General features: G+C 40.4%; 1 protein-coding gene across 4 annotated transcripts in view; it reads left to right on the top strand.

The window, feature by feature from the left end:
• The window catches only part of lrch4 (leucine-rich repeats and calponin homology (CH) domain containing 4), a 33,678-nt gene extending 22,103 nt beyond the window's left edge, over positions 1-11,575 (top strand). The window contains exons 7-19 of one of the 4 annotated variants that reach the window (XR_014533634.1): positions 34-136; positions 259-368; positions 538-590; positions 2,510-2,638; positions 2,888-2,959; positions 3,183-3,237; positions 3,334-3,385; positions 3,513-3,611; positions 4,975-5,072; positions 6,087-6,224; positions 6,335-6,412; positions 6,707-7,774; positions 7,816-10,076. Coding sequence is in view for 3 of the 4 variants with exons in the window: in XM_083541270.1 (XP_083397396.1) it covers positions 34-136; positions 259-368; positions 538-590; positions 2,510-2,638; positions 2,888-2,959; positions 3,183-3,237; positions 3,334-3,385; positions 3,513-3,611; positions 4,975-5,072; positions 6,087-6,224; positions 6,335-6,412; positions 6,707-6,937 (1,218 nt within the window). In the remaining variant the exon portion in view is untranslated. Of the gene's footprint in view, positions 1-33; positions 137-258; positions 369-537; positions 591-2,509; positions 2,639-2,887; positions 2,960-3,182; positions 3,238-3,333; positions 3,386-3,512; positions 3,612-4,974; positions 5,073-6,086; positions 6,225-6,334; positions 6,413-6,706; positions 10,077-10,131; positions 10,203-10,804 lie in introns of those variants that run through there. The other 3 variants (XM_083541272.1, XM_083541270.1, XM_083541271.1) reach the window with 3 other exon arrangements.
• The last annotated feature ends 264 nt before the right edge of the window (positions 11,576-11,839 follow it).

The raw sequence follows: 11,839 nt of genomic DNA on the forward strand, positions 1-11,839 counted from the left end.
GTCTCTCTGAACATCCTGCCTGTTTCTTTCCAGTCCGCTGACGATTTTTCAGAGAGATCTTTGCGATTGACGGATATCTCCCGCGAGCAGCACAAGGAAGAAGACGAGAGGAACGAGTTGCTGGATACGCCCAAAGGTACTAATCATCTCACACATTGAAGAAAGGGTAAAAGCTCTCAGTGCACACACATTTAAACTACTCCTCTTTCTTGGTGCATCTTTCTTTTCTTCTTTTCCTTTTTTTTCCTCCATCTGTAGTGAACGGAATCGTGGAGCAGGTGGATTTAATTGATAGCAGTTTAACAGAAGAGGGTGAGGAAAACTGCAAACCAGACACTCCCAGTCCTCCACAGTCATCACCCACACAGGCAAGAAGATGCATTAATCATTCATGTGTTTTCCACAAAACTCTATTTTCCAAGCTTTGTAAAATATTAATAGATCTGCATGTCTTCTATGACCTCAATATTATTATTCTCATTACAGTAAATATCCATACTCATTGTCTCATTTGTTCTTTTGCTTTGCGTGTTTCAGAAGACTGAAAGCAGGTCCACGCCCTCACAAAGCCCCAATTCAGTTGGCAGCAGGTAGGACTGTTTACACACAGCAGTGGAAGCATGAGCTCATCCACCTGAATTCACAAAAGACCTCTTGTTCCCATTGTATAAGAGCCTTAAAACTAAAACTGCTTTTAAATTCCTATGTATCATATAGTAAATATCTTTATAAACCAAAACCATTTTGGACATATAATTTGGACTCCTACCTTTTCTCCTTCCTTTTTACCACTCATTGTGTCCCACTCTCACTCTCCAAACATCCGTCGCATAGTTAAGGTCAGTTTCTCGCTGTGTTTGTGGAGCTGGGAAAAGTCAACAGTGATTTTTATATTAGTTTCCTCCCAGACTTTAGGGCTGCCTGACTGACTGTGAACACCATTCCAGTTTTATTCAGGCTGCTGCTGTACTGCTTGTGTTTTTAACATACCCGTCTGAAAATGTCCGAATGTCCAGATAAGACTGCGAACACATAAATCATGATAAAACTCTTTTTAACACACTCTTCATCTGAGATTTTCCGATTGTTTGAAATGGTGCAATCCGAAGACCGTACGATGTGTCCCAGCAACACTAGGAAACTGGATAGCAGGCACAATAACTGCATCATCCACCATGTTGTTTGTGTTGGGTTGAATAGATTGCATGACATGGGTTAGCGAATAGTTTTGTTTTCTCAGTCCACACTACAACACGAATACTGCCTTTTCAAATGTATTTACTTGAGTGTTTTTTTCAAAAGCTAAATTTTTACCTTCAGTGTGGGCAAAAAGGTGCATTTTTATGTTTATCCTGATTAATGTGGCTGTAGCCTCAAAGTTTAATAGAATTCTTGTAAAGAAAAAATCTAAATTTTGAAGTTACTTTAGTATACAGTAATCCCCCGTTTATCGCGGTGATTACGTTCAAAAACCACCTGCGTTAAACGAAAAAAAACATGATAAACGGACGCCACCCAAAATATAATATAATTATATTTTCATTAATACATTTTATTATTTCAACATAAAACTCCATTAAAACAACTCCCTATAAGTTTTTTGGACTATCGTGCTATCCGCGAGAGACCGGGAACATCAGCCAAACAAATTAGTTATGTGGCAAATGCAATTCCACAATAAACCAACCGGGGGCGCGAGATATGCAAACCGCAGTAAAGCGGGGGATTACTGTATTTTATTTCCTTTATTGTTAGGTTATTTCTTTTTTTTATTATATAATATTGATAAATATTCTACAAGCATGAAAAAAAAAATGCTAAATGTTAGTAATTTCACTTCTGGAAATCATATTTGGCACATCACATAAGGTCGCAAAGAAAAACAATTCAGTTACTAGTCTCAATGCCAAGGAACTGTGTCCACACATCTTGGAGCATCTGATATTTTATGTTCACTTTTGGCTCCCGGGTTCAGAATGTTAAATGTTCCAATCTGATTGGCGCATAGTAATTCAATGCAAACACAATCAGCCAATTACAATCAACTAACCGAGAACAAACTACTTGTTTGCGCGTATTTCTCTGCCATCAGTCTGTAGTAATGATGGTATAAATGGAAAATATAGTGCAGAAAAGCATTACCATACAAACATCACTAAACATGATTATATAGTGTGTTTAGAGTGAAGCAGGGTGTGTGTGTGTGTGTGTGTGTGTGTGTGTGTGTGTGTGTGTGTGTGTGTGTGTGTGTGTGTGTGTGTGTGTGTGTGTGTGCGTGTGCGTGTGCGTGCGCGTGCGCGTGCGTGTGCGTGTGTGTGCGCGTGTGTGCGTGTGTGCGTGTGTGCGTGTGTGCGTGTGTGCGCGCACGTTTGCGTGTCCTGAACTTGAGATTAAACCTGAGCTTGTTTTTTCCAGTCATAAGACTCAAAACCTTAAATGCCGCCTCGAACCTTTTTAAAGACAGGACGTTCTAGCATTTCTGTTGAGGATGTAATTCTCCACTCTGCAGGAGGAGTGTTGGCCGTGACTCGGCTGATGCGGGCTCTCCGTCCAGTCCCACACTAGAGGAAAAGAAGAGGCCTGGCACGCTGCAGCTCTGGCAGGAGAGGGAGCGTGCTCAGCAGCAGCAGCGAGAGCGGTGAGCGCAGATAAACACTAGGAAGTATACTGTAAATGATCATTTCATAATACACTGCTTAACATCCTGACTTGCTGATGAAACGCCACAGTAGTATTAGATATTTGCTTTTATGAATTATCCCAGCAGTATGAACAGTTTATAATCAAAGTGTGTATACAATCCTTGTTCTTTTACTTTTTACTTTTCAATTTGTATTAAATCATGTCTGTTTTTTTTATTTTTTATTTTTTTACTTTTTTCTTCCAGGCTGCAGAGGACGGCAGTGAAAACAGGAAGTCAGTCAGCAGCAAAACAGGCAGGAACAGGAAGTGTTTCGTGGTAAGATGGTCGGGGCCTGTGCTGTGTTCGTGCTCATGTTGTGTTCACTGTCAGTGCTGACAGCTAGAGTGTGGTGTTTCATGTTGGTCTTTAACTTTGGGACGTGTGTTATGATGAATATAAGAAAATTAGTTTTCTAGGTCAAAGTTAGTGTCCATCCTGTGTGCTGGTGAATGAGGTTGGTGACTTACTTACTACTTTGACTTTCTCTGTCTCCCTCTAGTGGTGACTCACCGGACAGTAGTGCTGCTGTTAACGGTCTTCGCCAAAGATCTGTTGTGAGTCTCATTTGTTTTTTTTGTGTTTCTGCTCATTTACTTATTTATTTTTATTTGCTTCTAAATGCAAATGCGTGTCCTGTGTCCCTCTTTTAGACTGTGGATCAGATTTATCCCACATCCCTCCAACGTTCAACAAGCCGCACAGGTGCAGCATCTCCACACATTTCTACATAATTATGCTCACACTTTCTATTTGTTGAACAGGTTGTTTATTTTTTGAGGTGAAAAGATAAATTGTAGTTAGATTTTTTTTTCATATATATATATAATAGATGTGCCCTCTGCCAAGCCCTGTTCTCCCACCGGCAGTGCTCCCAAACCCAACAGCTTCCTCTTCCGCACTTCATCACGCTGCAATGTCAAGACTTCAGGTACACACAGAGCACAGGCATGAGCTATAGACAAATACTACTGTAAGAATGCTTTTCTAACACAACCAGGTTTGGTCATGCAGCCATATTAATATGTTAGGTTATTATAAAAACATTTCAGTGTAATGGTGATGACGATAGCAGAACATGGTTACATTACTCAGCTCTGATTGGTCAGAACGTCTTGTCATTTTCTTTTCATTTTGGACAGCCTTTAACCATGCTTTGCAAAGTACGCTTATTACCCTTAAAGAGAGGGCAAAAAAGAAAGGCTGCTGAGGAAAGCACAGTTTTTATATATACACTATATTGCCAAAAGTTTGTGGACACCTGGCCAATTTTCGGGGAGGGTGTTCCACTAGATTTTGGAGATTGATTGTGGGGATTTGTGGCCATTCAGCCTCAAGGGTGTGACATTTTCAGCATTTAGCAGGATCTCTATTAATGAATAAATCATCACTGGTTCGCTAGATTACAAACTTAAGATACCATCAGCCTACAACACAAAAAAAAAAAAAAATTATATAAAGAAGACAAAGCAAACAAGTGCTAGTTTAATTGTTTCAGGAAGAGGTAGGTCTTCAAAATAGCCAGTGCTCTTTGGACATTTAGAGGAAGTTCATTCCACCACCTCAGTGCCAGAACAGAGGAGAGCCTTAATAAAGGCAGGTACGATGTAGAGTGAGGTGAGGAGGCCTGGGGTGCAGTCAGCATTCCAATTCATCATGTTCATTAGGGTTGAGGTCAGAGCTCTATAGCAGGCCACTCGAGTTTTTCACTCCAAACCATGTGAAGCATATCTTCATGGAGTTTGTATTGTTTACAGAGGCATTATATGCGGGAACAGGTTTGGGTCTCCTAGTTCGAGTGAAGGGAATATTTAATGGTACTATATACAAAGACCTCCTGTACAATTGTGTGCCTTCAGCTTTGAGAAAGAACCACATATGGCTGGAAAAAGTCGGATGTCCAATACTTTTGTCTATGTCGTGTGTGTATATTTGGATAAATTCTTCTTTCTTAGTAAGAAGAATAATTTGGGCTGAAGGATAAAAACATACATTGTGTAAAACAATGAGCTTTAACTGTGCATACAAAGATTGTGTCTAATAAAAACGTTTAGGAATTGTGCCTGTGTTTAAAAAACATGGCAACCCATTTGTACTTTCACCAAATACTTCCAAATAATCCTCAGTGGTCCTGCGATAGTCTCGTTCCAAATATGGGTGGGACAGGTACCAACAATGTGCACCTTTTAGGATGGTTGTACCCAAATAACCAATTGTGTTCAAGTTTCTGAATTTCATTCACAATTTGTGGAAATAACCTACTAAGATTCTGCTGGTGTTTGTCTTTGTTTTAGGGTCAATGCAGTCATTGGCTGAGTCGGGTCGCAGTGAGTCTCGATCCACACTCAAATCACCACGAGAGGAGAGAGCAGAAATCTCTCAGTTACGTAAGGTAAGGAACACACTTGCAGTCATTTTACCTTGTACCATGCCTCTCCTCCCACACATCTCCCCGCATTTCACCTTCAGTGTCTTTGTGACAAGTGGACACTTCGAAATAGTTTCTTTTCCACAGCCTGAATCTTCTTCTTCTTTCGGCTTTTCCCATTAGGGGTCGCCACAGCAGATCATCCGTCTCCATACCCCTCTGTCCTCTACATCTGCCTCTTTCACACCAACTACCTGCATATCTTCCCTCACCACATCCATAAACCTCCTTCCTGGGGGCTCCATCCTCAGCATTCTCCTACTGATATACCCCGTGTTTCTCCTCTGCACATGTCCAAACAATCTCAATCTCGCCTCCCTCACCTTGTCTCTAAAACGTCCTACATGCGCTGTCCCTCTAATAAACTCATTTCTATGTGAATTTGACAGCAATGAACCATGAAATCGAACATTTTAGTGCAGGAAGCTTCCAAATGTATACAATTCGGCTCAATTAAACGACACCAGAACTCCGGTTATTTGTTTGCAGGTTGGATTTAGGAGAACACGATTCAGTTAAAAGCAGAGGTAGCATATCTATTGAAAATTAATAAGAAACGCATTCTGATCAGGCTTAACTAGTAATGCCTGTACGTCTATTAATGGTAATACAATCCGAAATGTTTTTATCGTAGAGTCTCTGTCAAGCTAGCTAGCTTAGCATGAGATTTACGTATAGTACTGTATATACAGCTATGTTTACATACTTTTTACATACAGTTAAATGCTTTAAATAGAATTTGAGATTCAGGGACCAGGACAGCATGCAAGTTGTGTATTCGGCAGTACAGGACAGAAATGCTAATATGTTTATTAGTGTTCTCTCACACTTTGTTTGGTAGGAATTAATTCTACTCAGTCACTTTATAACGCATCCGTTGACTCCTCAAGGTCGTCTCATTCCTCACTCTGCCATTTCGGCACTGACAGCATCATCTAACATCTCTCTCTTTATTCTTGTCTGCTCTCCATCTGTCAGTCCCTAGAGTCCTCTCTGAAGATCACCCTTCCAGAAGATCTAGGCGAATCGTTGTCCAACGGCACCATCCTCTGCCAGCTAGCCAATCATGTCCGTCCACGGTCGGTGGCAATCATCCACATCCCCTCCCCTGCTGTGGTGAGTCCTCAGTGATATCAATCTCCGTCTTCAGCCTATTTGAGCGCTCATGAGGCGAGAACACGTACAACTTTGTTTTTGCAAACTTGTGTTCCGTTTAATCCGTTCAGCCAAAACTGAGTGCTGCCAAGTGTCGCCTCAACGTCGAAAACTTCCTCGCTGCCTGCCGCAAGCTGGGCGTTCCTGAGGTAAAGGACTATTAGAAATTGTGTTGCCGTTCCTGTGCTGCCTTAAGTGTGTTTTCTAATGTGTGCTTAATTGTCAACGTATTACTGAATTCTGTCCGCTTTTTGCTTCTCACTTTATTTTACTCTTTTTCAATTCCTATTCTCTCTTTTATCTGCATTCTTATTCGCTTTTCAACTCTGTTTTTCTATTCCGCCGCCTCAATCTCGCTCTCGTTTTTTGTCTGTCTGTCTGTCTCTCTCTCTCTCTCTCTCTCTCTCTCTCTCTCTCTCTCTCTCTCTCTCTCTCTCTCTCAGACGGAGGTGTGTCTAGCGTCTGATATCCTCTGCAGTAAGCTGCGTGCTGTGCAGCGCTGCGTGGAGTCGCTCTTGTCGAGAGGAGGAGGAGGAGATGAGGAGTTGAAGGAGGATATAAAAGCACACTCTTCCCCTCTCTCTCCCTTCTCCCTCATCCCCACCGGCTTTTTGCTCTTCTACTGCCTCGTCATGGGCCTGCTCTACCTGCTCTACCATCACCTTACCGCATAAAGCGCATACATGCGTGTTTACATGAGAGCATGTTGTCAGATCTAAACGATGTGATCGTTACGCTTCCGCGTATAATAAGGCTTTGCAGCAGTGCACTTCCACACCACGCCGCTCGAGGCATACCCTGCCCATCGCACGACACTACATGGAGACGCTCCGTAGCAGAGCTAGCTCCACTGCCAGCCAGAGAGCCTGGCACACTTACACACTTATACACCACACTCTAAGCTGCAGTAAGCAGATATGGAACCAACTCGGTGGTTGTTTTATGCTGTATCTGTCTTGAGCAGAAATCTATATAAATAAATATATATATATATAAAGAATTAATACTGTTACAATTTTATGGACAGACTTTGTGGGATTGCAGTTTTTTTTCTTCAAGCATTTTATATAAGCTGCCCAGACAAAAAAAACTGCCTTCAAATCTTGTCTTTATTTTCTAATACCTGGTTGAGGACCAGTGCAGAAAAATCCAGACCAGCGTTTCATTTACCGGGTGCAACTCAGCTTTGTGTAGAGCGCTTTGATATTTCTCCTGCTCTTCTAAATAGTCATAGAAGTTTGCTACTTCCACATCAGCTACGAGTTGGCGAGAGCGAACACATGCTTTCTCTAAGATAAAGTCAGTCAGCGATTTTTTTTTTCGAGCTGCTGCTCAAACACACTGGAGGAAAGTGTTATCTGCCCTCTTCTACATCCATGAGCTCATACCTGCATACGATTGGCTATAGAGTAATAATATTCGTCCCGTTTTGCTCTCTAGGACTCCTGCTCATGGATGGCTCAAGTTTTATTAGCTTTATTGGGATTTGCAATCAAACACCGTTCTGCTGTGTCACATGGGATGCTCATGTCACGAATATTCTATGGTTTAGCTGTAGCATTTTTTTTTAAAGAGGAAAGGACACAACTGCTTTGCGCTTCCTTTATTTAAGATGCACCGCAGACTATTTGCTAAAACAGAATGTGCTGTGTGCTACCATTTTACATCAGTTTTTAGTGTATAATGTACTTAATTAAATTGTTTTTTTTGTTTGTTTTTTTTGGGCAGACAAAATGATATTTCATGCCAGTAATGAAACTTTAACCACAAGGCATTCGTTGCTTCAATGCTGTTATCATAAGCGCATCCTGACTTCAGACATACGCTAGGGTCTTTGTGGTAGAATTCATATTTTTCTCTATTTAGCAAAGTTTGCTCCATTGTCTGAGCGATTAAAGCGAATTTGCAGGGAGTCAGAAGTGTCTAAAGTGTTTGTGCTGCTATTGACAGATGGGGTTTTTGTTTCGGTTTGGTTTGTTTTTCTTTTTGTCTGGGGAGCTTATTAAAACCCTTCAAACAGTTCTGTTCGGTCCATTACGACTGGATGATTTTAATCAGAAATAATCAGTTTTAAAGTGGTATTTATCTGTTCTTAGTATCCATTTCCCCAAAGGGCTTCGCCACCGCTTTGCCTTAGATTATACACGGGATCAAGCTTTGAGGATGGTGTAGTGTTTGTATGTACCTGGGGAAGAGTGCGTTTTATAACTGTTTATTTAGTCACTGGCACAAATAGTAAAATCCACTCACATATTGTTAAAAGGGCTTTAAATTTTTTAACCACTTTGTCTCAGTGCTTGCAAATGTAAGTGCCTGCAATGTCTGACTGAAGCTACTGTCACAAACTCCACCATGTGTGTGTCCATTCCAGTCTCTCTGCCTTGCAGCATGTGTGTTATTAAACATTATGGAATGGTTTGTGAGAATGAGTTTTAAAGCTCCCTGTTCACATTTGATAAGCATATATCTTTTTAAATACTAATGTCGGGAGACTGGAATGAACCGGTTTGCTGTTTTGTTTATTTGTTTTGTCCTGTTGACTAACTGTGACCACCAGAGGGCAGTGGTGTTGCACAACTGCACTCGAAGCTATATGTCCAATGGTACTGAAGTAATGTTTCTGATTTATGTATATGTATTGTTTTGGTCAGCTTGCCATGTAAAGTTAAGTTATTGTTTATTTATTTATGCATTCCTGTGTCAAGCAGCAGTATTGGGAGAAACACGGCCTCATAGAGCAAAACCTCATCAGCTCTTCTCAAAGCATTGCGATATTTAGCCTTAAAAAAAAAATAATAATTAGGTTCTGACCAGATGATGTTCAGAAAACATGTGGTACGGAAATTCTGAGCCCAGAGTTTGTCAAATACAAGAACGTTTTCTACATAAGTAAATCTCAACTTCTGCTTATACATACAGACACAAACAGCCAGTGTTAATGAAAGGCGTAAATTCTTCTCAGTGGAATAACATCCCATTAAAACCTCTTTAAGCCTCTTTTTTTTTCTTTTTTTCTCCTCAGTAATGTTGGTTTTAGGCCCATGAGTACCCATGTTTCCTCAATACTGTCTGCTTCTGTTGCTTTTGTGTTCCCTGCATACTTAATGTGATTTCGCAGCTTTGCAGACAGTTGACTAACGAGCAGACGCTCATCTGGAGAGAGTGATAAGGGCACATGGGGAAAGAATTGAGTAAAGGAAAAGAAGGAGAGGAGAAGCAAAAGGGTGGGGTGATGGGATAGAAAATGCGCAGTGAAAGAAATGGGTTAATTTTCACTTATCCAAATTGTTAAATCCTTCCCTGTTATGCGTCTCTTAATGTCTTAAAACGTAAAAAAAACGAGACTTCTCAAACACACAGATACGCAAACGTCTTCTCACCAGTCCCATGACTAAAATCATCATTTATTTTATTACATTTTTCAGTCCTCACAAATGAAATCATCTGAAGGGCTCAGTTTAACCGAAAGCCATGTTGCATATTCAGAGCAGGGATGTTGAAGAACTACCCACAAATGTTCCCCTTTTTGTGTTTGTTTGTTTGTTAGTTATTTTTCCCAAATACTTATAGTTTTTTTTGTTGGAGCAAAATCTGCAATAATGTTTCAACCAAAATGTCTCTTAGGGTGAAGCGAGTTACGAAAGCACCAAACTCACTGGAGTCGAATTTTTAAAACAGTTGTTAAGAAGCAAGATGTATTTTGTAATATTTATATCCCTCATGTATTTAAAGGAGGTCAATTGTAAGTTTATATAGATTCAAGATTTTTTTTTTTGTTGTTGCTGTAATTATTAAAAAAGAAAGGAAAAAACACTTTTCTGTGCTGCTTCCTTTTCTTTCTTTATGGTTTTCTTTTTTCTTTCTCAAGCCAATCATCTTCTGTCAGGTGTCTGTTGATAGCCTTTAGGACTCTAGCCATTGTGTTTGCTTATTGCTCAGGTAAGTGATAAAATTATTCATACTGGGAGGTGAAGGAAAGACGGGATTGTGCATGGGCGAGTTTAAATCTTGTTGAAACACGTTGTGCTTTGGAAGAGTGGGAAAACAACGCTTTCTTTCTTGCTGCAAAAAAAATGCATGGAGGTTAAAGCTGGAATAGTGACTGCGATAAAGAAAAATCTGCTTGTGAAGGTTCAAATGTGAGCGCATGAGTTACCATGTAGGGCGCATGCTGTTACTGCTGCTTGTCCTTTCTGCACAAAACCTGTGATCTGATTAGTGTTTCAGTTCCAGTCCTGCAATACCATGTCCTGTTGAGCTGTCCGGCTATCCACAAAGCACTGCATCAACTCAATCTGGTGTGTTCGAGCCGTAGGGGTGAAAAGGGGGGAAAATAACAACTGAGAAAACTGCAGTATATTCATTCAGGACTGGAGCTGAAAAAGCAGGAATACAAATCCTCCTGGTGTGTGTTGCTGTCTGCATGCTGTCTGCACTAACCTCTACGTGCCTGTGCGCATGCTTGGCCTTGAATCGCATGTTTCTGCATTCTGCAATGTCTATTGATTAACCTGTATGAACTGTCGTCCAAACTCCACCAGGACTCCCTGTGTCCAGCTCAGCTCATCCTGGAGGACGAGGGATTGAGCCGTATCGCTCTCACCGTCCAGACTCTGCTGGAGCTTCCCCCGTCCGGAGCACGCCGCTCCTCCCTTCAAACACCTGCGCAAAATACCAACAGCTCATAACGTTGAATACCCACCTCTGAACATCATCACTGTTTTATTCTACTGAAGGTACCTGAGCCTAGCGGTCTGGCCCGCCCTCTCATTGCAAATCCTTCTACAGCTGCTTGGGGTTTCTACTTCGGATTTTCATTCTGGTCCACTGTGAAGAGTCCGGGGACGATTGCAAATATTAAATCAAGAAAATTAAACGGGAACGTGTAAAGCCTGAAATGCGAGTCTGCCCCCTGTCTAATAATTGCCTCACTTTAAGATGATGTATGCAATGCAAATGATCTGTTTGACAAGGAATTGAGCTTCATTGCCGAGGTGGTGCTGGTAAAGTTGTTTTGTGGTTGGTTGTTTATACGCCGAAAATTAATTATGGCTGTAATCTGGGCTTTATAACAATGCAAAGTTAATTGATTTTCTTCAGGTAATTACTCTTGCATAGAATAGTCGAGGCAGTCTGGAGATAAGCCTTTAGTCATTAGAGTGATAGAATAAGTTAAAGCATGAGCACCAAAAAATATACATGCAGATAAAGCATTTGGGTACATATACACACACATACACACAAACAAGCAGACATACAGTATGTGTGCAGGTATATATAATATATACAATATATATTATAATACACACACACACACACACACACACACACACACACACACACACACACACATATATATATATATATATATATATATATATATATATATATATATATATAAAATATATACTGTGTATATATATATATATATATATATATATATATATATATATATATATATATATATATATATATATATATATACATTTTGATTTCAGCCCTGCGGTTTACCTAATAACCCTCTTTAATTAGGGATATTTATAGCTGCAGGAACCACACAGAACTCATTAGGGCTG

This window comes from Silurus aristotelis, assembly GCF_946808225.1.
Source record: "Silurus aristotelis genome assembly, chromosome: 5".
NCBI lineage: Eukaryota > Metazoa > Chordata > Actinopteri > Siluriformes > Siluridae > Silurus > Silurus aristotelis.